Here is a 22,094-nt window from a genome sequence, read left to right as displayed (position 1 = left end):
TGAAATTTGACATTATTGTGGTAAAACACTACAGCTTTTTTTTTTATCAATTCTGGCTGGCTTTTTCTGTTTGATGATATTACGCAATTTGTTTACTCGAATGCAGTACACTTTCGAATCAATTGTTAAATTGTCTGGTAAAAGCTCCAAAAAAAATTTCCTTAATATCCCACCAAATAGAGCATTTCTCTTTAAGAACTCGTGGATTTCATATATCAAGCTTTGAAACCAAACCAATTTGTTTCAAGTACTCATAAACAGTTCAATTTGGCAAATTTTATCTCTTAGTGATTTCACATGTTGTTATTCCGCAGTTTGCTTCAATCGGTACCTTTATTTTGTTTTCGTTGGCTTCAACTGGCCATTCATAACGTGGTGCATCTTCAATACTGAAATTACGAGAACAAAACTTTGTAAACCAGTTTTGGCACTGTCGTTCTGTCAACACATCTCCACCATACATGTCACACAATTTTTTTCTTGCTTGAACGGCATTTTTATTTTTTTGGTAATAAAAAAGCAAAATATGCTGAAGATGCTGCTTTCGATCTTCCAAATTTGATGGGACACAAAAAATAAACAATTGCACAAAATCAAACAAAATTTTTTACAAATAATCCATAAAATGCTAGCTGTGAAAATATATAATGATAATACGGTTTAGAACAAAAATGGTGGGAAAAATACCACTAATCCGTCTAGTGGTAAAAAAAAAACGAACTTACTTTCCGAACAACCCAATATATGTATGACTTCTCTAACTCAAATATTTCTTTAACTCAAAGAAAATGATGCACTTAGTAGGTTTCAATGGAATAGCATAGGAATTTAATGTCTTCAACTTGAATTTCTTAACTTGAATTTTCTCCTAGTTGAAGTTATTCATGGTCTCTGACATTTTTAATATTTATTCTATTCAAAGTGATCCTAATTACTGGATTTCCATGAAATTTTCAGACAGTTAGTTGTATCTACTCTCAACACAAATTTGTTCTAGTCTAAAGCAAAAGGTCCTCTTGCTTTATCATCTCAAGATGTACAGTACCTGCAAAACTGTTCAATTCCATTAGTTACATTGAACATTTTGCTGAAAGGCATTATACAGAAAAAACTATGAAAGGTTCTTTATATAATGCAAGAAAGTTAAAATTACAAATTATTCAGAATCAGAATTTTTTACTCTATTGTTCTATAACTCAAAAGTTTTTCTTGTCCCTTGGAGCTTTGAGTTAGAGAAGTTTTACTGTATTTATCTTACACAAATTTCATATCTATATTTTGTATCTTATTAATTTTATCTATATCTATATTTATCTATGTGCATCATTTCAAAATAAAATATTTTAAGATATGTTTTAATTTTTAAGAGGAATTGAGTACAAAGTATCAAGCATATCCTTAAAAGTTTTAATTTAATAGATTATTGATGACATCTTTATAGTGATTGAAAATTTTATTACAAATAAAGTCACGGGATTTAATTAAGTAAATATAAAAATATGAAAAGTTGAAAAATGTAATGGATTACAACAGTCCATTGATTAAATGTTAATTAATTTTCATGACAGATTATTCTAATTAAAGTGTTATGAATTTTTAAAAATTTTATGGAAGTTTTCATTATAGAAATTAAATAGAATTTAAGAACTGCTTCAAATTAGTACTATGTTCAAAAAATGAATTCTTATCTAAGATCAAAGAGCTTTACATTTCAGTTACTAAAGACATCCAGCCAATATCCACTTTATCACAGTGGACAATAGAATATAGTTTAAGTAGTGTAGAATAATTATATTTTAATTAGAGAAGTAAAGTTATACTTTCAGTTTATATTTATAGAGCTCACATATTCATGTATTCTCTAAAAATAATTAAAATTCATGATGCACGAGATATACAGGTAGATGCCAGATGATTGTTTGATTACATTAGGCTATAATAATGTTAATTATTAATTAAAAGTCAAGTAATTTGGTCTAGAGGTTGATGCTATTGGAAGTTTATATATATATATATATAGCTTGGAATTGCTAGATAACACAGCTTTCTCCACTTATTATATGAAATTACTAGCAAAATTTGCTTAAAGTTTACGTATGATGTAGATGCTATTTAACTTAATAGTGAAGCTTCAAAATAAATAAGTTTTATTTATAAATATTAACACATTCATAAAGTTTTATACTCAAAAGTAAATTATACTTTAAAAGTTGAAATTGTATTATTATATTCTGTTTTTTGAATTGTATATGTTTTATTTGAAGAGCTAATACTGGGCTAAATTAGTCTGGAAACATTTCTTTTTCAATAAACATTTTAGTTTCCTTAGAAATCTGTTTTTGGGTTTTTAAATAGAATTATTTTTATAGTTTTTTTTATTCATATTGTATGTATTCTCCATTTAACACGGGGGAATGTATTCCAAAGGAAAGCACATTAAGTAAATTTCTGTATTAATTAAACAGGAATATCGTATTTTCATGTTGTGTATGTTATTTTTTAATTTTTTGTTTATATTATTTTTTGAACAAATAAAAATTAAGTTTAGTTTTACAAAACTTTCATTAAAAGTATATGATGATTCTGGACATACATATTATTAAAATATATTTATTTTTCCAAAAATTAAAAAAAATTGAAAGTTGTTTGCTTTGCCAGTCTCCCCTTTATCTGTAAAATTTGCTTATAAGCATTTATAAAATTATCTCCCTCTCACTCTCCTTTTACAGTATCAAATCTGGAAAAATCATAATTGTCATCACATTGTAAAATATTTGCATATTTGCTGCAGAAAGAAAAAGCTTATTTTAACACTTTAATGCTTGACACTTTGTGCTCGTTTGGTGTTGTTCATTTTGAAGAAAAACAATAAATTCAGCATCTTGTAATTCATTAGTGATTAACTTGTGAGATTTTAATAACACATGTCACATCATTTCTGGTTGTGTTTTTATGTCTGCTTCTGTTCCCATGTGAATGTGAGATAAGCAGTGGGTCAGGAGTTAATCTGGTACTGACCACTTAATCTGCACGGGCTGGTAAATCTCAATCTTGGAGTCGTTGGATGGCTAGGAGGGCAAATTGAGTGGGGAGCGCATCGGTAAGTCGACAGGTTTCCTCGGATAGACAGGAGACAGGTTTAACAAATAAAAAAATAAAGGTTTATTCTATAACTAAAGTTAATTTACAGGTATACATAAGGAAGTTACAGACTTAATGCTCAAATGTGGATAACACAAATCTATCTGTAACAGCGATCTAACTAGTCACTATGCCGCGTGAGAGAGTTTACAAAGGCTCTAGAGTGATAGTTATATTTGTGGACAGGTATATCTTATGTTGGATGATGGTATGCGACGATCATTCTGGACTATGGATGCTGGCTGGCTATCACAGGCTTATGTCTTTTACCTTCTTACCTCCTCTGACAGGACCGGGACGGGAGACACTTGTACTCAGACCTTCCTGATGATCGTGCGGAGGGATGGTGCACTGAGGGGATGATCGCCCTGAACTTCCCATGACGATTGTTTTTATACAATTGTCATTGGCACTGAGCCAACTGGTCGTTCGCTCGTTATGATGACTAATTAGCACGCGCAGATTGACTAATTAACAGACAGACAATGACTTGATTTTCTTTCTTCCTACCTTGTCGATGTGTAAGATTCAACATCTGATCTATTTCCGTTATAACTTGCAATAATTTTTTTTCATCCTCTAATGTAAAAATATGTTAAACTCAAAAATTTATGCCCTCAAAACCCTCGGGCTCGCATGAATAATAACTTCTATAACTTGATTTTATTCAAAACATAATATTTCTAGAATTAAAAAATTAATTTTTAAAACAATTCTTGATAAATTTACTTAATTTAATTAATAATTTTAAGTATCTATGCTTTTGTTTTTATTGATTGAATTTACCAGTAGTATTTTGTTAAAATTAATTTCTTTCTTGATTGTTGAACAGAGAATTAAATTTTGTTGTTAAATTCACCTATATGGTTAACCAAAGCATCTAATTGTCGTTAAACAAAAATTAAAACAAACGCTAATATTCATGGTAGAGAAAACAAATGCCTATCAACATATGCTTGCTGTCAACTGTGATGATGCAAATGCATGTTAAATGAGGAATGTCTGGGTTGTTATTAAATTGAAAATTTTAAAATGTTATTCATTTAAGTGTAATAATTATATTTAGATTTATCTTTTTGAATCCACTATCTTAATGTGTTTGGAATATATATTTAAAACTTCAAAAATTTGTTTACATTTATATTGTTAACATAATGACTCATAGATTATAATTTAAAAAAGTTTATAATTGTTGTTTAAAAAAAACTTGTTTTATTAGTTTATTATAGCAGGAGATCATCTTGTTCATCATTGTCCTACTTGGCAGTGGGCTGTTGGAGAAGAATCGAAACTCAAAACTTATTTACCAAAGGACAAGCAATTTTTAGTGACTCGAAATGGTAAAACCTTAATTACTTTTACAAATAAATTTATAAAATGAATAATATAATTGCTTAAAATGAAAAACAATGAATTTAATTTCAGTTGTTATTATAAAAGATTTCTTTAAGTACAAAAATAAGTTAGTATAATTTATATTCTTTATAATAAATACCATAAATAACCAAAGAATTAATGGATAAAATTTTTTTTAAAACAGTTCACTAATTTTATGTTAACTTACATTGAATGAATGAATTAATAATATTGATTAAGTTTAATTCATATATATATATATTATTAATAGTGAGAGTGTAGTTAATAAAACTGTGCTTGTTAATTAATCTAGTCCAGGGGTCACCAAAGTGGTCGATATGGACCCCCCCAGGGGTTGCCAAAGTGGTCGATATGGACCCCCAGGGGTCGATGCAACATCATTGGGGGGGTCGATGTGGCTAAGGGGTCGCAACCTTTTTTTTTTTTTTCTGCTTAGACAGAGACCACAACCTACAACGTTTTTTTTTATTTTTTTGTTCATACATATACACTTGTAATAAAACTTTACAGTGAGGGTCAATGTGAGGCTTTGGAAATTGATTGGGGGTCAACGGTTAAAAAAGTTTGGTGACCCCTGATCTAGTCTATTCATAAATAATAGTCTAGATATTCTGCTATATATATGTAAAATGCTTATTAAAAGAAAAATTTTTATACATAAGTGTAGCAAATAAAAATACCTGACTTTTTGAAAAAACATATGCTTTTTGTAAAATAATTTTTATAAATAAAAACATGTTTGCTTTATGATATCCATGAATATCAACACATGGTGAAAATCAGTCAGTACTTGGTAGAATCTGCTTTTGTGACAATGACATTGTGCACATGATCTGAATGAGGTGTTGGAGTGTTTTTGTAGGGATTTCTTCCCATGCTTCCCATTTCTTTTTGGAAGACCCTGTGTGTAATCTATACATAAGTTGTGATCAAAAAGTAACTGACCTTATTTTCTTTGCAAGATTTTGCAAGCTGGGGAGAAAGGAGACTGTTGTCATGTGACCTTGGACCCTATTTAATATGTGCATTTTGGCAATCCTGTCCTACCTGCAGTCACTGTCAGACGGAGCAGAGCTTACTTAGAGTTGTTATGAGAGACTGCCAGGCAGTTGTGATAATTGCATGTATACACTGTTATTGTTGCATTAGTGATTAAGTGAAAATGGCAGAATGTGAAGGATTCTGATTTCATGAAGAAGATAAACAAGATGAGACCTGAGTCAACATGTATGACCCAGAGACAAAGCCACATCATTCAATGTAAAGTGCCGTGGTTTCTACAGTCAAAGAATGTATGACAATCACACAGCAATGTGAAGGTAATGACCTTTTTTCCAACCACCAGGATACAGTTCATCATGAGTACATGCACAAACTGTGACAAAGTAGTACTATCTTGTCATGGTTTGTTCATGACCTGCTGTTAGGTGCAACAGACCACAATTCTAGCAGTCTTGGAACTGATTCATTCATCATGACAATGCTCTGGTCCATCGATTATGTCTCATCAAGACATTCCTTGCAAAACATGGTATTGGAATAATAGTTCAGTGGCTTTCTTACTCCCCAGACATTTTTGCCAACTTTTGACTCTTTTCTAAGCTCAAGATGCTGCTCATAGAAGAGAGATTTCAGGATGCAGAGGAGATTAAGACCAATCAAAGAAAGTGCCTGAAGTAGATCCTAATAAATGACTTTGAAAAAATGCTTCCAACAGTGGAAGCATTGCTGGGAGAAGTATGTGAACTCAGAAGTTTATTCAAAAATTAGTGGAGAATCTTAATCTACTGATCCAGTAACTGCAAATGAATGGATTGACCATGTTTGGGCAGAAATGAGGAAAGATTTTAATGATGAAGGTATCTTCAATGCTGATGAAATGGGACTTTTTATAATCTGACACCTGACTACACATTTGAATTCAAAGGGAAAAAATATGTTGGTGGAAAAAATCAAAGAATTGCTTGATGGTGCTCGTATATGCAAATATGACAGGAACCGATAAGAAGAAACTGTTAGTCAGGGATGCACAACCTTTTCTGAAGAAGGGCCAAATTGGGATTAAGTTTACTGACTGGGGGCTGGACCTCCAAGTGATTAATGCAGTGGCTGAGTTTGGATGCTGGCGGCAATCTTGTTGTCTGGCGTAATGGCAGATGTTGAAACAACCAGCAGATTTTCCAAATTCACATTGGTTAACCTGTTCTGTGTTTTGCACTTGTTTAAATTCATAAGCGAAAACACTTGTTCGCAATATGTACTGCCAAACATGCTTGCACAAAATCAAGCATTGTCTTTCAGTTTTGAAAATGATGTATCTGGCAGTTCTTTGTAGAATATGAGGAGATTAGAATTTTTAAACTGTGATTTCAATTCATCACTGCACTGGATGTCTATCAACTCAAGTTGGACATCTGGAGGGGCATCTTCCACTTTCACATCAAATGGAGTTGAAAAAAGTTGCAGGTAGATCTTGTATTTCTGGAATTCACCAAACCTCTCATTGAATGATGTAAGGAGGGTTTTAACTTGGACAGAGTAATCCATTTTCATATGTGGATATTTCTCTTTCATGGCCTTGCAATGTGGAAAGTGTGTAAAGTTCTCTGATTGCATGTGGGACTTGAAAGGTGATAGTTTGGTCATAAATGCATTGATGTTACTTGTCAACTGAGAAACAAGTTGCATCTTTCCCTGCAATCTCAAATTAAGGTCGTTTAGATAAGCAGTAATGTCAGCAAGGAAAGCTAAATCACACTGCCATCTTTGTCCCTCCAAATTCCTTGTAGTGTTCCCCCGTTCTTTGAGGAAAGTGATAATAGGCCCCAATAGCTCCACAAATCTCTTGAGGACTGTTGCCTTGCTCAGCCAACGAACTTCAGTATACGTGGGCAGGTCAGCATAATCAGCATCTATTTCTTCAAGAAATGATGTGAAGAGTCGATGGTTGAGTCCATGACGGCGGATTAAGTTCACAGTATCATAGACATCTTTCAGCAGACGTTCAAATCCCAGCTTCTTTGCACAAAGTTGCTGTTGGTGAATTATGCAATGATACTGGACTAACTCCTTTTGCCTGTCCCCAAGGTGGTTTTTCAGCAAGGTGACCATGCCATTCTCACATCCAACCATAGATGGTGCTCCATCAGTGGCAATGCTGGATAGCTTGTCAAAGTCCAGTGCTGATTTGTTGCAAACGCTCAATAAACCAGTAAGTAAGTCAGCACCAGTTGTATGTCCGGAAAGTGATGCCATGCCAAGAAATTCTTCATTCACAATAAAATCTAGTGAAACACTTCTAATAAACACAATCACTTGTGCTGTTGATGATATGTCAGTGGATTCTTCCACAGCCAAAGAAAAATAAGCACAGTTTGCAACTAAAATATTAAGTTGGCCAGAAATGTCTGATGCAATTTGCGAGATTCTCCATTGTATTATCCTGTGGTTAAGACTGATTGTTTGAAAACACTTTGTCTTCTCAGGACACATCTTCTCACTTGCGATGATAAGACGCTTTTTTATCATTTCGCCATCTGTGAAAGGTTTCCCATTCTTGGCTATTAAAGCAGATATTTCTAGACTGGCTTCAACGGTCGCATCCAATTCTCCAGATTGTTTCTTGAACACATTTTGTTGGCTGATTAGTGATCGTCATAACGATTTGATTTTCCATTCACGTTCCATACCTTGCAGAAGGAAATCCTTGTGTTGGCTTTCATGATATTGCTTCAGGTTGAATTCTTTCGGCACTGCTACTGTTCCATTGCACAAGAGGCAAATAATGCTTTTGTTCTGTTGCACAAAACAGTACTTGTTAGTCCACACTTCTTGAAATTGATGATTCTCGCGATTGACCTTGTGTTTAATGCCCAGCACCATACTGTTCACTCTGCAAAACAATGTCTCATTGTGCCGAAAATTCTGAGGCCTGCAATGAATCGTGTTTGAGATAAGGCAAGCTAGACTACCAAGTGCTTTGTTCTGTATCCACTCTGACCAAAGACTAAAGAGGTGGGGCAGAAGTATTACGCACACATGACAAATGGCCAGGCATGTCTTAATTCGTTCGATCTCTGTCCGGGCGTCTCCACCATTTCTCAGAATTTGTGAGTCAGATTGTCAACATGCCAGGTGCAGGACACTAATCCATCATAAATGTGGTTACCATTCTTACCTAAATTATATTTATGGCCCGTCAGTTTTTACCCCCTGTGTTCAGAAATGAATCATAAGTGATTAATGCAGTGCAGCAGAAAATCTGAATTTTTTAAATATAATTATTAAAATTGTGATGTCTCATTTCAAACTGGCGCTAGAATCAATTTGTTTTTGTTTTCTGTCACAAACATATCACAGTTTACTACTGTTAAATTTCAAATAAAATAAAAATTAAAAATAATAATTTAATTTTAAATTTACGAAAAAAAGAATGTAAAAATAAAAGTAAATAAAAAGTTCCAATTAATTTACTACTTAAATAACCTAAATATATCTGTTTTCTTTCAAACAAAAAAAACCGCAGCTTTCTAGCTACACGGAATCATTTTACAACCCTCTTTGTTGACAAGTTTATGGCTTGACGCGGTTTGTAATAATTATTAAATCCAAAATATTTTAATGCAAATGGCTTCCTTTTAGTCGTAATGACTCTATTCCAACTACAGTATTAATTTTCTTGGTCCAACTTAATAATAATAAATTTGATGTGAAAAATTTTTTTTCTATTCTTTGTCTATGGAGAGATATTGTTGTAAATTATTGGTTTTATAGCTTTTTGTACATTCCTTTTTGAACTCTGGTTAGTTTTTTCTAGTTTGAATGACATTAGGTTGACGAATAAGCGTCTTTTCAGAAAAGATTGATTCAAATTCGACTATACCAATCAGAATCTAGAATGTAAACAAATGCTAAAAAATCGTTATTTTCATGGTTTTTCAGCGCTATTTTCACTGTTTTCACTTATTTTCGTTATTTGACGCTATTTAGACAAATAAGCAAGTTTTCCGAAGCATAAAATTGAAAATTTCCCACCAAAATAGAAACTTTCTGATAACATCAGAAATGACGTTCTAACATCATTTTATTCTATTTGATTCTTCAAAAAATCATTATAATACTATGTATTAGACTTAAAATATTCGATATCTAAACCAGAAAGTGTTAACTAGAAATAGAACTTATTTATAGAACAACCCCCTCATTTCTCACCTGGGAAAGTCATAAAACATTGGGTGCTAATGACTTTGTGAAAGGGAAAAAGTTCTACACTTAGAAACTTGGAAAGAAGGGATTTGGCCTGTACTGTCTGCGGGCCACATAAACATTGAAAGGGGGCCGTATGTGGCCCGTGGGCCGCAGGTTGTGCTTTCCTGTGTTAGTTATTGGAAAATCATTAAAACCATGGTGTTTTAAGAACATAAAGAATCTTCCTGAAGATTATATTGCAAACAAAAAGCCTGGATGTCTTCAGATTTTTTTGGTAGTACCTAAGTGATTGGAATAAGGAATATCCAAAAAGAAAAAAAAAATTTATTGTTAGTTGATAACTGTCCAGCACATCCCTCAATTCAAAATTTGTCCAATATCAGGCTAGCATTTCTGTCTCATAATGTCACATCAATTTTACAAACGATGGACATGGGTGTAATCAAAAGTTAGAAAGGATTTTATAAAAGATTTGTAGTTTTGCATTTAATTCATCAAAGAGAACAGAAGTTTAATGAGTTTATATCAATATTGGATGCCATAAAGTAACCATTAAGATAACTATTAAGTGTGATGTGTGGAACAATGCTACTTCAACAACCATAACAAATTGTTTCTAAAAACTGAAATTAAACACAAATTAAATTTCAATATCAAATGATGATGAAAATAAAGAAAGCAACATACATTTATCCGAATGGTTGCGATGCAATAACATTAATGATTTTAATAATGACATTGATGAATTTTACAAGTCAATGACAATTTGGTAACTAGTGATAATCTTACTGAGAGTGGTATCATGCAAGCAGTGCTGAATAAAGACAACAGTAATGATAGTGGTGGTGATGAATGTGATGATAATACAATAAGTGAAATAGAATCGAAACCAATACTAACAATTTCTGAAGCTCAACAGGCAATGGGTACATTAGTCAGACTTTTTGAAGAAAATGAAATAAATAATGAGACTTTCAACATGTTGAGTATTTTAAGAGAAAATTTGAGAAATATGAAAATGAAATCTTTGAAGCAATCATCAATTTTAAGCTTTTTACATAAAAAGATTAAGTAAAATTGTGCATACTGTTAATTACTGTAAATTAATTATCTTTACTTATGAAACAATAAATTGATTAATATTAATTATTTTGCAGTTTATATAACTATTAATAAAAATACAGTATAATGTAATTACATATGTATTTTTTTAATCAACTTATTTAAAATTAAAAGATAGATTTCACTAATTATCAGTGGCATTGCTACAAATTTTGCCACCCATGAGGCACCCACTGTGTGTTTGCATTCAAAGCAGCTGCCCATTCTCCCCCTAGTAACATCATTGCTTTTCACAGATCTAATGAGTAACTGTTATAATGAGGAAATCTTTCCAGTTCCCTAATACTTGTTATAACAGAGTTTGACACTATATAATATATGTATATATACATACAGTATATAAGGGGTCTTGTCAGGATTTTTCTTCCTCCTTATCACTTATTTGTTTACTTTACTTCAGCAATGATGTATTTAGATAGCTATACTCATTGTCACCATTGACAAAGTTTCTGAAAAATTCTTTTTCATTACTCATTGTTATAATGAGATTGATTCAGTTTTATTTGATATAATCAAGGAATTCCAATGACAGTTTTGATTTATTCAAAATGTCGGCAAATTTTTGACTGAAACCTATTTCTGTAAAGCAATTTGCAATAGTCCAAATTCCAAGCTTTGTTAATAATTTGCATTAAACATAGCAAATTCACTTCAAACTCAATGATCCATCACCAATAAAATGAAACATCTTTCATTCAATAAGCTTTCTTTATTGTAATTTAAAGTTTCTAATGATTCCTAATTTAAAGATTGTAATCTAGAAATTGTTTTTGGTGGTAAAAATTGAACTGTTATAGCTTTGACCTTATACTTATATATATAGTATTATAATATTATAGTATGTTTGTGTTAATTCTTGGGTTCAAATTTAAAAAAAAAATGTGGTGGCTCAGTTTTCATTTTTATATTCCAACCATCCAAATCTAAATACTCTATTCCAAAGGAACTTAATCACTAGAAATTTCAACTAGCTTCTTGAACTCTAATTTTGAATTTAAAAAAAACACAAACACAATTTTTATTTATTTATTCCACAGCTCAAAAAACTCAGTGCATGAATGCTAAAAAAAACCTGTTGCTATGCTATGGTGGCAATCAATCTGGAATCAAACATTCAATCCAGAACAGTATATATATTAATATAATGTATGCTAGGGTATATATGTATATACAATACTGTAAGGTCTCGTTTTATGCGGTGGATACGTTCTACAGAAAAGCACATATAAAAAATTCGCATAAAAAAAGACTTTACTTGCCTTGAAAAAGTAGGGATACGTTCCGTAATTTTCTAAAATCGCATAAAACCAAAACAACGAGTTAAAATTAACTTAAAACCGCATAAAAAAGTTTGCAGAAATTTAAAAAAAAATAGGTTGCTTAATAAATTACTTCGAATGTCTGAAAGAAATTCATATAAAAGCTTAAAATAAACTTGTATTCAAACTTAATTCAGTTTATTTTATTGAAAAGTAATACAAGGGGAATTCCCGAATTGCAAAAGCTCACTCTAAAAACAAATCACTGACATCTGGATGTGAAGAGTTAATTAAAATTTTTGAAATTTTTTTTTTGATTTTTTGGAATGTTTTTTAAGTCTCCAAATTTTTAAAAAATATTTAAAAATATACGGCCAGCTAGTGTTCACCCTACTTTAAACCCTTGTCCTCCTGCCACGTCTATGAGAATGCCTCGGGAAATCCGACTCCAGCTGTGTTCAAGGTCATCCAGATGTGTAAACAATGACTCATCGGTGTTAAATTTCACAGAAGGGCGAGACAAAGGAAGTTAAACTTTGAAGCTTTTTCTTCAAAATTAACGCATTTCTTTTGTTTTTTTTCAGTTTTAAGTATTTTTTATGTTTAATTACATTTATATCAAAAATTGCTAAGAACTGAAGCGATTAAGCTAGATCTAGCTGTCCTTTACATCCATAAACGTTATATGTCAGTGGAACAAACAAAAAGTGGAACTTTGAGCGTTCCACGATTTTTGGAGACTGTCTATATGCAGGCTTCCTAAACAAGTCTATATGTATGTTTGTCCAAGAAATTTTTGGATGAAATACAAACCGCACAACTTCAAAATCACATAAAAATAATCCGCATAAAAAGAGATCTTACAGTATATATAAGTTGGTTCTTCTTATAGGGACTAAAAATAAAAGTTGTAGTTTGTATAGGGGCAACTGCCTAACTTGTTCCAATATTGAAAAAAGTAATAATCCCAAAATTTGCCAAAATTTAGAGGTTACTAACAAAATTTGAAACATTAAATTTTCTTTACGTTAAGCAAAATACAAAGTAATACAGACTAAGCATTTAAAATTTATAATTGATACTTTTAACATTAATTAATAATGTCACAAGTAAGACTTGACATTATGCTCTTACTGCTGTACTTACATATGATTTTTGTTTCAACAGTGAGTGGTCCTGTGCTTTGCATTGTGACATAGTGATTTTTTTTGGATTGTGGTAGCACTCCTAAATATTATTCAAAACTAACAAATGTACCAAAATTTTTTTATTATAATGTGACAGACTGAAAACCTGCTTAAAGGAAAAATATTTTGATAGTTATACCTATAATGGCTAAATAAAACACGCAAATTTTTAGTTTATTTTAATAAAGTTAAAATTCATTAAATTAAACTCATTTAAAAATTTAATATAAATTCAAATGTTCAAATAGTAATGATATAAAAATGAATTAGTAAAAGTTTTTAAATAATTTTTCTAATACTCTGTAAGAGAGAAATATTTCTTTTACATTTACATCTGATACAAAATATATATTTTTAAAAGTTCCATGTTATAAACGTTGTAAACAAATGGAATATTCAGAAGAGCAAGAAAAAGTAATTGAAGCAGATGATGAAGATGGTGGGTGGGTCGACACTCACCATTATGCAGGTAAATTCATTTGCTAATAATTTGTCATTTAAAATTGTTATGGGAGAAAATGTGTATTTACAAAAAGATATATACTCTTTCAATTTTATATTTTAAATCTCTCTAAATTGGGTTCATTATTTTTTTGCAACAACACTTTTTAACTTCAAATATTATTTGACTTTTTATTTAATCTTTTAGAGAGTGGTTTGCCTGCTGTTACTGAACAGATTCAAGAAATGACATTGGATACCAAAGTAAGTTGACTGTATAAATTACAACTGCATTATATTTTAATCAATGTTATTTTATCATACTTAATTTTGAAATGTAAACTTAAAATAATGATTATCAATAAAACATTTGGTTTTATACACAATTAACATTCTTCAGCAGAAAATTATCAAATCTTCCTGTAGAAAATTAATTTAGTTATTTTGCAAAAATTAGAAAAAAAATTTGAAAAATTATTTTATTTTCCAAATTATCTTATCCATGAGAGCCAATAGTTTTTTTTACATACACATGTAAAAATGCCAGTGTAGATTATTACATCCAATAGTACATAAAATCAGGGATTACAACTATTCAAAAAATATTTTACAACAATTTTAATTTATGATAAAACTGTTAAAAATCAGCTATTAGAAAAACTCTTGCCCACAGTGATTCACCATATCTTTTTCCTTTTTTAATATGAACACTTAAAAGAGCACTAATATCAACCAAAGTTTTACATAGAAGAATATGAGCAATTTCACCATTATTTAATTTTAAATTAATCTACTTGCATGCATCTACCCCAGTATTGGATACTACCATTTATCTGTAATTCATCCTAAATTATCATTTATTTTATTTCCAATATTTTAAAATGTCTCTATAACTGTCTTTTATAATAATTATCTTCATTTTTTTTTCTAGTTTTTACTGATTTTAAATTAATTTCAGAGCCATTTTGTTGACAGTGTTTTGCCACTGCTGAGTTAGTGTAATTATATTTTATTGCTCTAATATGTTCAAAATTCTTATATCTAGTTTTCTTTTCATTTTACCTACAGATACATATTGACAAAACTATGTCTTGTTTATAAAATCGTACTGCTGTTTTATGTTACCAGCATAGAGGTATAAAGGAATACATGTCGAGAGATTGATATTTGGCACAGAGTATTATGTGCCCAAATCATTTGTGCATAAGAAAATCCAGATTTGTAGGTAGTCGGAACCGAGTCAAAATAAAATACAAAATGGCGACCCTCTTTTACAAACAGGCAAAACAGGCACCTCACCCCACCGAAGTCAGGTGGGGGAGAGTACCACCCACAGTCATTCTAAGAAGTGAACTCTGACCTTAGGACTAAACACATAGTTTCTTCTATGTTAAATAAAATTTGTAATCTAATTTTGTAAATTTGGGAGTGCTTCAAATATGACGTTAAAACGGTTTTATGTTGTTACGAGTGGGTTTTTTTTAACATTATTTAGTATAGTAAAACCGTGGGACTGATAAAAATATGATGTTATATTAGGGTTGGCGTTACATCCAATGACATTATAATTGGGTTAAACTGTATAGTGTTTGTGCAAAATAAAAAAATAATTTTGAATGATACAATAGCCACAATTATTTTTTCAAAAACGGGAAATTTTTATTACACGTTGACAAAAATTCAACCCGGGCTGACATGCAACAGAGAGAAATTTCAAAATTGGATAGGTTAATTTCATCGAAAATGCATCGTGGAAGATCTCATGGTTGTGGCAGGCAAAGTTTGAATGATCACGCCCAAAAGCAGTGATACCAAAGAAGATTAGAGAATGAGAACGAGACCCGCCTTGAGCGTCAAAATGATTCCGCTTAGTAGTGAGTCTCTGAGACATAGTCTTGTCCCAAATACGGTTTTGCCATTTTACTTCTTTATATTTATTATTACAGTTACATTCAAAAGATTGTACATGTGTTCTTTTTTAATCCTGATAATTTACATACTTTATTTGCTCCGCTCCAGTATTAATACTGTTTTCCTTTTTTTACAATATTTTTATTTATTTCAAATAATTTTCGTTCATAAAGTAACTTAATATATTTAACATCACTTTTATCAATTGCTATTTTTTGATCTTCTAATTTAAGCCATTTTTCTAAAGTTTCTTTGGTTAATTATTTAATTAATAAGAACATGTTAATAACCAATTTTTTTTCCTTTTCTTGCTGTATACTTTTTATTATTCTATTTTTAATTTTGTTAACATACATTTCAAAAACATTTTTTTAAAAATATGCATTGGACCATTGTATCCTCTAGTTTTTGTGCACTCTTTTTCTTTGATGTAACAAGTCCTTAAAATTCTCATGAGCATTTTTTTAGAATAGAACTTAAAAGGTGTTTATGTATGGTTTAAAAAAAGCATTTTTTTAAACCATACATAAACACCTTTATATTAACATGTTTTTATATTAATTATAGTTATTTGGAAGCTGAAGCTGTCCTAAAACACGACAAAAACATTCCTTTTTGTTAAATTAAAGATTTGTCTACCTGAAATAAGCATTCCATATTGATAATAAATAGTATCTGTTTAATTATACTTAATTTTTTAATATTAGTTTCAGTAATAAAAGTTTAAAAGAATTTACTGTAATTTCCTGCAGTTCAGCTTCAGAAGATAGATTTTCATTAAAAATTGCTCTAAAAGCTTTAAATTTTGAGCTATGAATAATTTGTTAATAGTAAATTTTGTTATAGTTAATAAAAAAATTAGAGGAAAAATAACATGAAGGAAATTTAATTTTAAAGAGATGGTTAATACACTCACATTAATGAAAACTAAAATACAACATAAGAAATGCTTTTTCTTTTTGTTAACATTTAATAGCTTGAAGATTTTATAATACAGTACATTATTTGGCAATTTTTACAAAATAAATTGTTTGTGCAGATAAAAATTTTTAATTTTTTGTCTTCAGAAGCTGCATTCCATGAAGTTGGAAGATATTTAAGTACTTAATAAATCATTTTGATTTCAGAAAACTACAATTAGTTTACACTAATTGTAGTTTTCTGAAATCAAAATGATTTATTAAGTTTATTAAAACTACAATTAGTTTATACTAATTGTAGTTTTGTTTCTGAAATCAAAATGATTTATATGTAATATAAATTAAAAATTTAATAAAGTTATTGTTAATATAATAAAATATATTTTAAGGCATCATCTCAAACTGCTGCCAATGCTCAACAAGATGATGATGACGATGAGGATGATGAGGATGAAGAGGCCGAAGATATGGATGCTTTTGTAGAAAGTGGAATGCTAGACACAGTTGATGAGGTATTCTGAAAATTAAATATTTAACAATCTTAGTACTTGATTGCATACTTTTCTCTGAATTCATTGTATTTTAATCAAAAAACTTTTTGATTAAAAAGGTAGTAAAACATAAAAAACCTTAAAACCAATTAAAACTGGCAAAAAAAAGTTTCTTTTGCAGTTTTATTTATACTAGCCCACAATTTTATACAATTTAACAAAAATAATTTTATTTCTACAGTTTCACTTATTTTACCCATGGTTTTAATAATTTAGTTATTCCAGCTGTCACTAGAATATTAGGACTGAAGAGGGACATTAAGCTTGAAATGCATATCTTTTTAAATTATGGAAAATAAACCTACTTTTTCCACTCTAAAAAAGAGTTCTTCTGTGATTTGTTCTCAACAGCAACCTTGTGCTAATTCCAAAAGAAATTTAGCAATCTGTTTATTGTTTACTTTATTCAATCCAATATAAAAGTTTTTTTGGTTATTTTCTCTGATTTTAGTTTCAGCTCTCTACCTCTTAGAAAATTCAGTATTATTTACTATATTTTAAAGTTGTTATTAAAAATATCATTTTAATACATCTTTATTTGTTCACAGAAAAATAACATTCACAAGATATAAGAGAATATTGATAAATTAGTCTGAAATTTTCAAAATTTCATAGAAATTAAGAAGAAAATATTTTTAACCTATTTATATTTATTGTAAGAAAAATTTTATATTTTCTTATTATAAATACTGTATATATTTTACACACAAATGTGCATAAATATAAAACATAAAAGAATTATATCAGAAACTCTATACAAATTTATATCTATAAAACTTTTTTGTAAAAATAAGTAAAAACAAAAATTACTTATATTTAAACAAGAATAGATACTTTGTATATTGTACTAATAATTAGTATAAAATGCATTTTTTATGGTAAAGATAATTATATAAAACTCAAGATTTGTCTTCTTACTAGTCAGATAGATAAATGCATGTAAATAATACAAGATTTACATTTGTTTATCTATGGTTTACTTTATCCCATATGACTAGCAGGGACATAAGATAAATGTTGAAAGTTTTATATAATTATCTTTACTATATAAAATGCATATTAATAATGTTATACTAATTGTATGTATCCATCTTAAAAAATGGACACCCCAACTTTCAAAAGGAATGTCTGAAAAATGGCTAGAGACAAAAATTTTATTCTTACTGCATATTGGTGTGACAAGAGATAAAATTAAAGATTAATCAATGAATAAAATTAGTATTTATGGGGAACAGAACATCCAAATGTGTGTTTGCTATGAACATTTCATTCAGAGAGAGTGACCATATGGGCCACTGTTTCCAGCAGAGGGATCATTGGGCCAGTTTTCATGTGGAAAACAGTCACTGCATCATGCTATGTTGAAATATGCCTTGGATGATTCATTGCAGACATTGTGATTCATTCAAGGTAGCAAGAGACCTCATTGGTCTGCTGCAGACATGAAATCAAAACTTCAGCAGACCAATGAGGTCTCTCACTGTCTTGCATGAAACACATCAGGACACTGTTCATGGCACACATGAGAATCAATGTACACACACATGCATTGATGAATCCATGAATAACACCAGAACAGCTTCTGCACTAATTTTTTTCCCTGTCACAAATATGCAGTGAGACTAAAAATTTTTCTGTTTTTTAAGATTTTCTTTTGAAAGTCTGTGTCCATTTCAGGATGCCTTGTATATATATATAAGATGTGGCTAAAAAAAAGAGGATTGCTACCTACTGTTCTCTTTCTGTGCATATCATCAATATTCATATTGTATTGCAACTTGTTTCTTCTGTTACAAATACCTTTTCATTTCATTGCAAGCAGTCCTATTAATCAATTAAAACATGTCTTGAAAATCAGTGATGTGATTCTTTAAAATAAGCTTATGAGAATGGTAGCTAAGGAGTCCTGGCAACAGAACTCTGCTTTTGGTGTTAGGATTAAGGTTTCCAAAAGCAATGTGTTTGACTTCTATTGGGGGATCAAATCCAGTGATGGATCATAAACTAGTCCCACCTGGTGATGGCTCTTCAGCATTACCTTTTTGGCTGATTCTGCTCATTAGTTTCTAGTAATGGAATCTATCTTCAAGAGACTTTTGTCATTATTTTATTTCACAGAAATTGTGAATGGAGTGCTGCATAAACTCAGTTGAAGAATACTTTGAAGGAGACAGTTATTGGAATTTTTATATGTAAAAGAATAAATGACTAAAAAATTTTTCTTTTTAGCCATGCCTTATATATATTTCACAATGTAATTTTCTAGATTTTCTCACAAATTCAGATTAAAAAACCTTTTAATCTTATTTTTCTATAAAGAAGAAATTTATCTAATAAATATTTTTTATTGGATGATAAAGTGAGATTTTATTCATCCTGAATAACTACAGTATCAAATTACGATATTCAAAAATTTTAATGTTACAGTGAATTGAAAACTTGAAGATTTTTTTCCTAGGCAACTCTCGATAATATGACCACGAAAAAGGAACTGCAGTCTCTAGAGGTGGGAACCAGTCCTTCTGATGGAATCATACAGACAAGAACATATGATTTAAATATTACCTATGATAAATACTATCAAACTCCTCGTCTGTGGTTATTTGGTTATGATGAGGTAATTTTTTTTTAATTCAGAACAGTACTAAATATGAAAGAAGTAAACTCACCTTACATGTATTTCCAGCATAATGAAACAAATGCTTTCAGCTTGCTTGATAAGCCTTCCTCAGGTTCACCATTACAGAACATAGTTTAAACCCCAGGTTTAAGATTTTAATTTTATGTAATAGTAACCTGAGGAAGGTTTATCAAGCAAACCTTTAACATTCATTTCATTAAAATTTTTATACTGGAAATGCAAGGTGTGTCTAGTGTTTTCATATCCTGAAGTTCCAGTTTAGACTTTTATTAGTACTATATGAATCTGAATGTTTATAAGATAGTTGTAAATTTGGAAACTTCAGTAATATTATACAAAAGCTGTCCTATAACCACATACATAGTGTTGTGTGTATCTAAAATTTTCTTTCAAAATTATGAAATCTACAAATGGAATAATTAAATCATAATTCCAAGCTATAAGAATGTAATTAAAGATGTTAATTATTATAATTATAATAAGCAGTATTATCTATTACATTTTACAGAAAATTAAACAAAATTATGTTTTTTGTTAATAATTGTTTTTAATATAATAATTTTTAATAAAATTAACATAATTTTTAAAATTTTCTGTAAGAATTAATTCCTAAATTCATTTTTTAAATCTAAAATAAGTTAAAATTTAATGTATTTTTTAAAACCGATCAAATAAATTACATCATCATTCATATTACATATTAAGTTATATTATACAATCAACTCTGTTCAAATTAAGAAAAGTTTGAATTATCAGAAATTGAAATTAAACTAGTTTTCTGTAAGTTTCTATTGTTTATCAGGAGTTTTCAGAAGAGGCTGTTTTGAGAAATCCTTGAATTGCATTCTATAAACCAGTCAACCATATGCTACTTTAATTTCATTACGAAACTCAGAAAGCATTAGCTTTGACTTATAAGGAAAATTTTTTAGTATAAATTTGAATATTTTAAACTAATTGAAATCCAAATTTCAGGGAAACAATAACAAATTTGAAATTTGAATATATTAAATTAATTTAATAAATTAAAACTGAATTTTTAAATCTATTTTCTAATTTTCATAGAATAGAAAACCTCTTACAATAGAAGAAATGTATGAAGATATTAGTCAAGATCATGCAAAAAAGACAGTTACAATGGAAAGTCATCCTCACTTACCTGGACCTCCAATGGCTTCTGTTCATCCTTGCAGGTATGTCATTCTATGAAGTATATTTAAAAATCAGATTTGCAAACTTTCATACTCTTATTTTAGAAATAAAACGGACGTTTTTAACTCATATACAGAATGTATTATTTAAGATAAATAATCATATTGTTTAGGCATGCCGAAGTTATGAAAAAAATAATACAGACAGTGACAGAAGGAGGAGGAGATTTGGGCGTTCATCTTTATCTTATAATATTTCTTAAGTTTGTACAAGCCGTCATTCCGACAATAGAATACGATTATACACAGAATTTTTCAATGTAAATTTATAATTCAATTTATTCTGTAATTAATGTGTAAATTAAAAATCTATGTAATGAAAATAAGAGAAGAAAATGGACCAGCTATAATATTTTCTACAATATAAAGTCCATATATTTTGATAATTAAAAGAAAAGTGCGTGACTATCAAAAGTAAATGTTAATTAATTGAAGAAATATTTTTAAAATGTTTTGATCTTAATGTCGGAAGAATAAATTTTAATCATTTCCTGTACGATCTTTAATTTTATTCAGATTGTTCAACTGGACATGGTGACGATTGATGATATAAATAATCCATGCAGATTAAAATAAAATTTAGATTATATAAAATTCCTAAAATTATCATTTCTCTTTCTATTAAACAATTTTGTAAATTTGTCAATGTGTAATTCTTTGCAGTTTGCACAATTTACAATAATTGCTTAAAATTGTAACTTGTTGTGCCTAGTAAATCAATTATATTCTGTTACTCAGCATTGATTTAAGTAATACTTTTACATGTATATTGATATTCCATTTATACACATATTATTGTAATTTTCCAAATGGCAAAGGAATAAAATCTTTAATTCATTTTTGTAATTTTTAGATTTTTTTAAAAAAACTTTGTTACACCATTAATAGCTTTATAAGGCATAATGAGTTAAGGCACACTCATTATGCTTTATATATCATCACTAAATGAGATAGTTCTAGTTTTTTCACATATGGTGATATTAGAAATAAAATGTATTTTTCAGTAAATTCTTAATAAATTCAGTGTGAAAAAAACATAATTTTATACCAAATTTAAGACTTCTGGTTAAAAATATTTAGATAAAAATCAGTTTATTTTAATAGAATAAACATTTCCAAATTTTA

General features: G+C 29.5%; 2 protein-coding genes across 3 annotated transcripts in view; one reads left to right on the top strand and one right to left on the bottom strand.

Moving 5' to 3' along the window:
- Positions 1–8,097, bottom strand: part of LOC111623469 (general transcription factor II-I repeat domain-containing protein 2-like) — a 34,179-nt gene extending 26,082 nt beyond the window's left edge. Inside the window, exon 1 of the mRNA XM_023366053.1 lies at positions 7,048–8,097. Coding sequence (XP_023221821.1) covers positions 7,048–8,046 — 999 coding nt within the window. The 5' untranslated portion in view covers positions 8,047–8,097. The remainder of the gene's footprint in view (positions 1–7,047) is intronic.
- LOC111623474 (ubiquitin-like-conjugating enzyme ATG3) overlaps positions 1–21,815 on the top strand; it is a 30,006-nt gene extending 8,191 nt beyond the window's left edge. The window contains exons 2-8 of one of the 2 annotated variants that reach the window (XM_023366058.1): positions 4,361–4,481; positions 13,656–13,763; positions 13,944–13,999; positions 16,956–17,078; positions 19,576–19,734; positions 20,824–20,951; positions 21,083–21,815. In XM_023366058.1, the coding sequence (XP_023221826.1) occupies positions 13,682–13,763; positions 13,944–13,999; positions 16,956–17,078; positions 19,576–19,734; positions 20,824–20,951; positions 21,083–21,233 (699 nt within the window). In that variant the 5' untranslated portion in view covers positions 4,361–4,481; positions 13,656–13,681 and the 3' untranslated portion in view covers positions 21,234–21,815. The remainder of the gene's footprint in view (positions 1–4,360; positions 4,482–13,655; positions 13,764–13,943; positions 14,000–16,955; positions 17,079–19,575; positions 19,735–20,823; positions 20,952–21,082) is intronic. The other variant, XM_023366059.1, reaches the window with a different exon arrangement.
- The last annotated feature ends 279 nt before the right edge of the window (positions 21,816–22,094 follow it).

This window comes from Centruroides sculpturatus, unplaced genomic scaffold, assembly GCF_000671375.1.
Source record: "Centruroides sculpturatus isolate CEXI.00-Female unplaced genomic scaffold, Cexi_2.0 scaffold115, whole genome shotgun sequence".
Lineage (NCBI taxonomy): Eukaryota > Metazoa > Arthropoda > Arachnida > Scorpiones > Buthidae > Centruroides > Centruroides sculpturatus.
The sequence above is the reverse complement of the archived record's forward strand: the minus strand, read 5'-3'. Positions and strand labels throughout refer to the sequence as shown.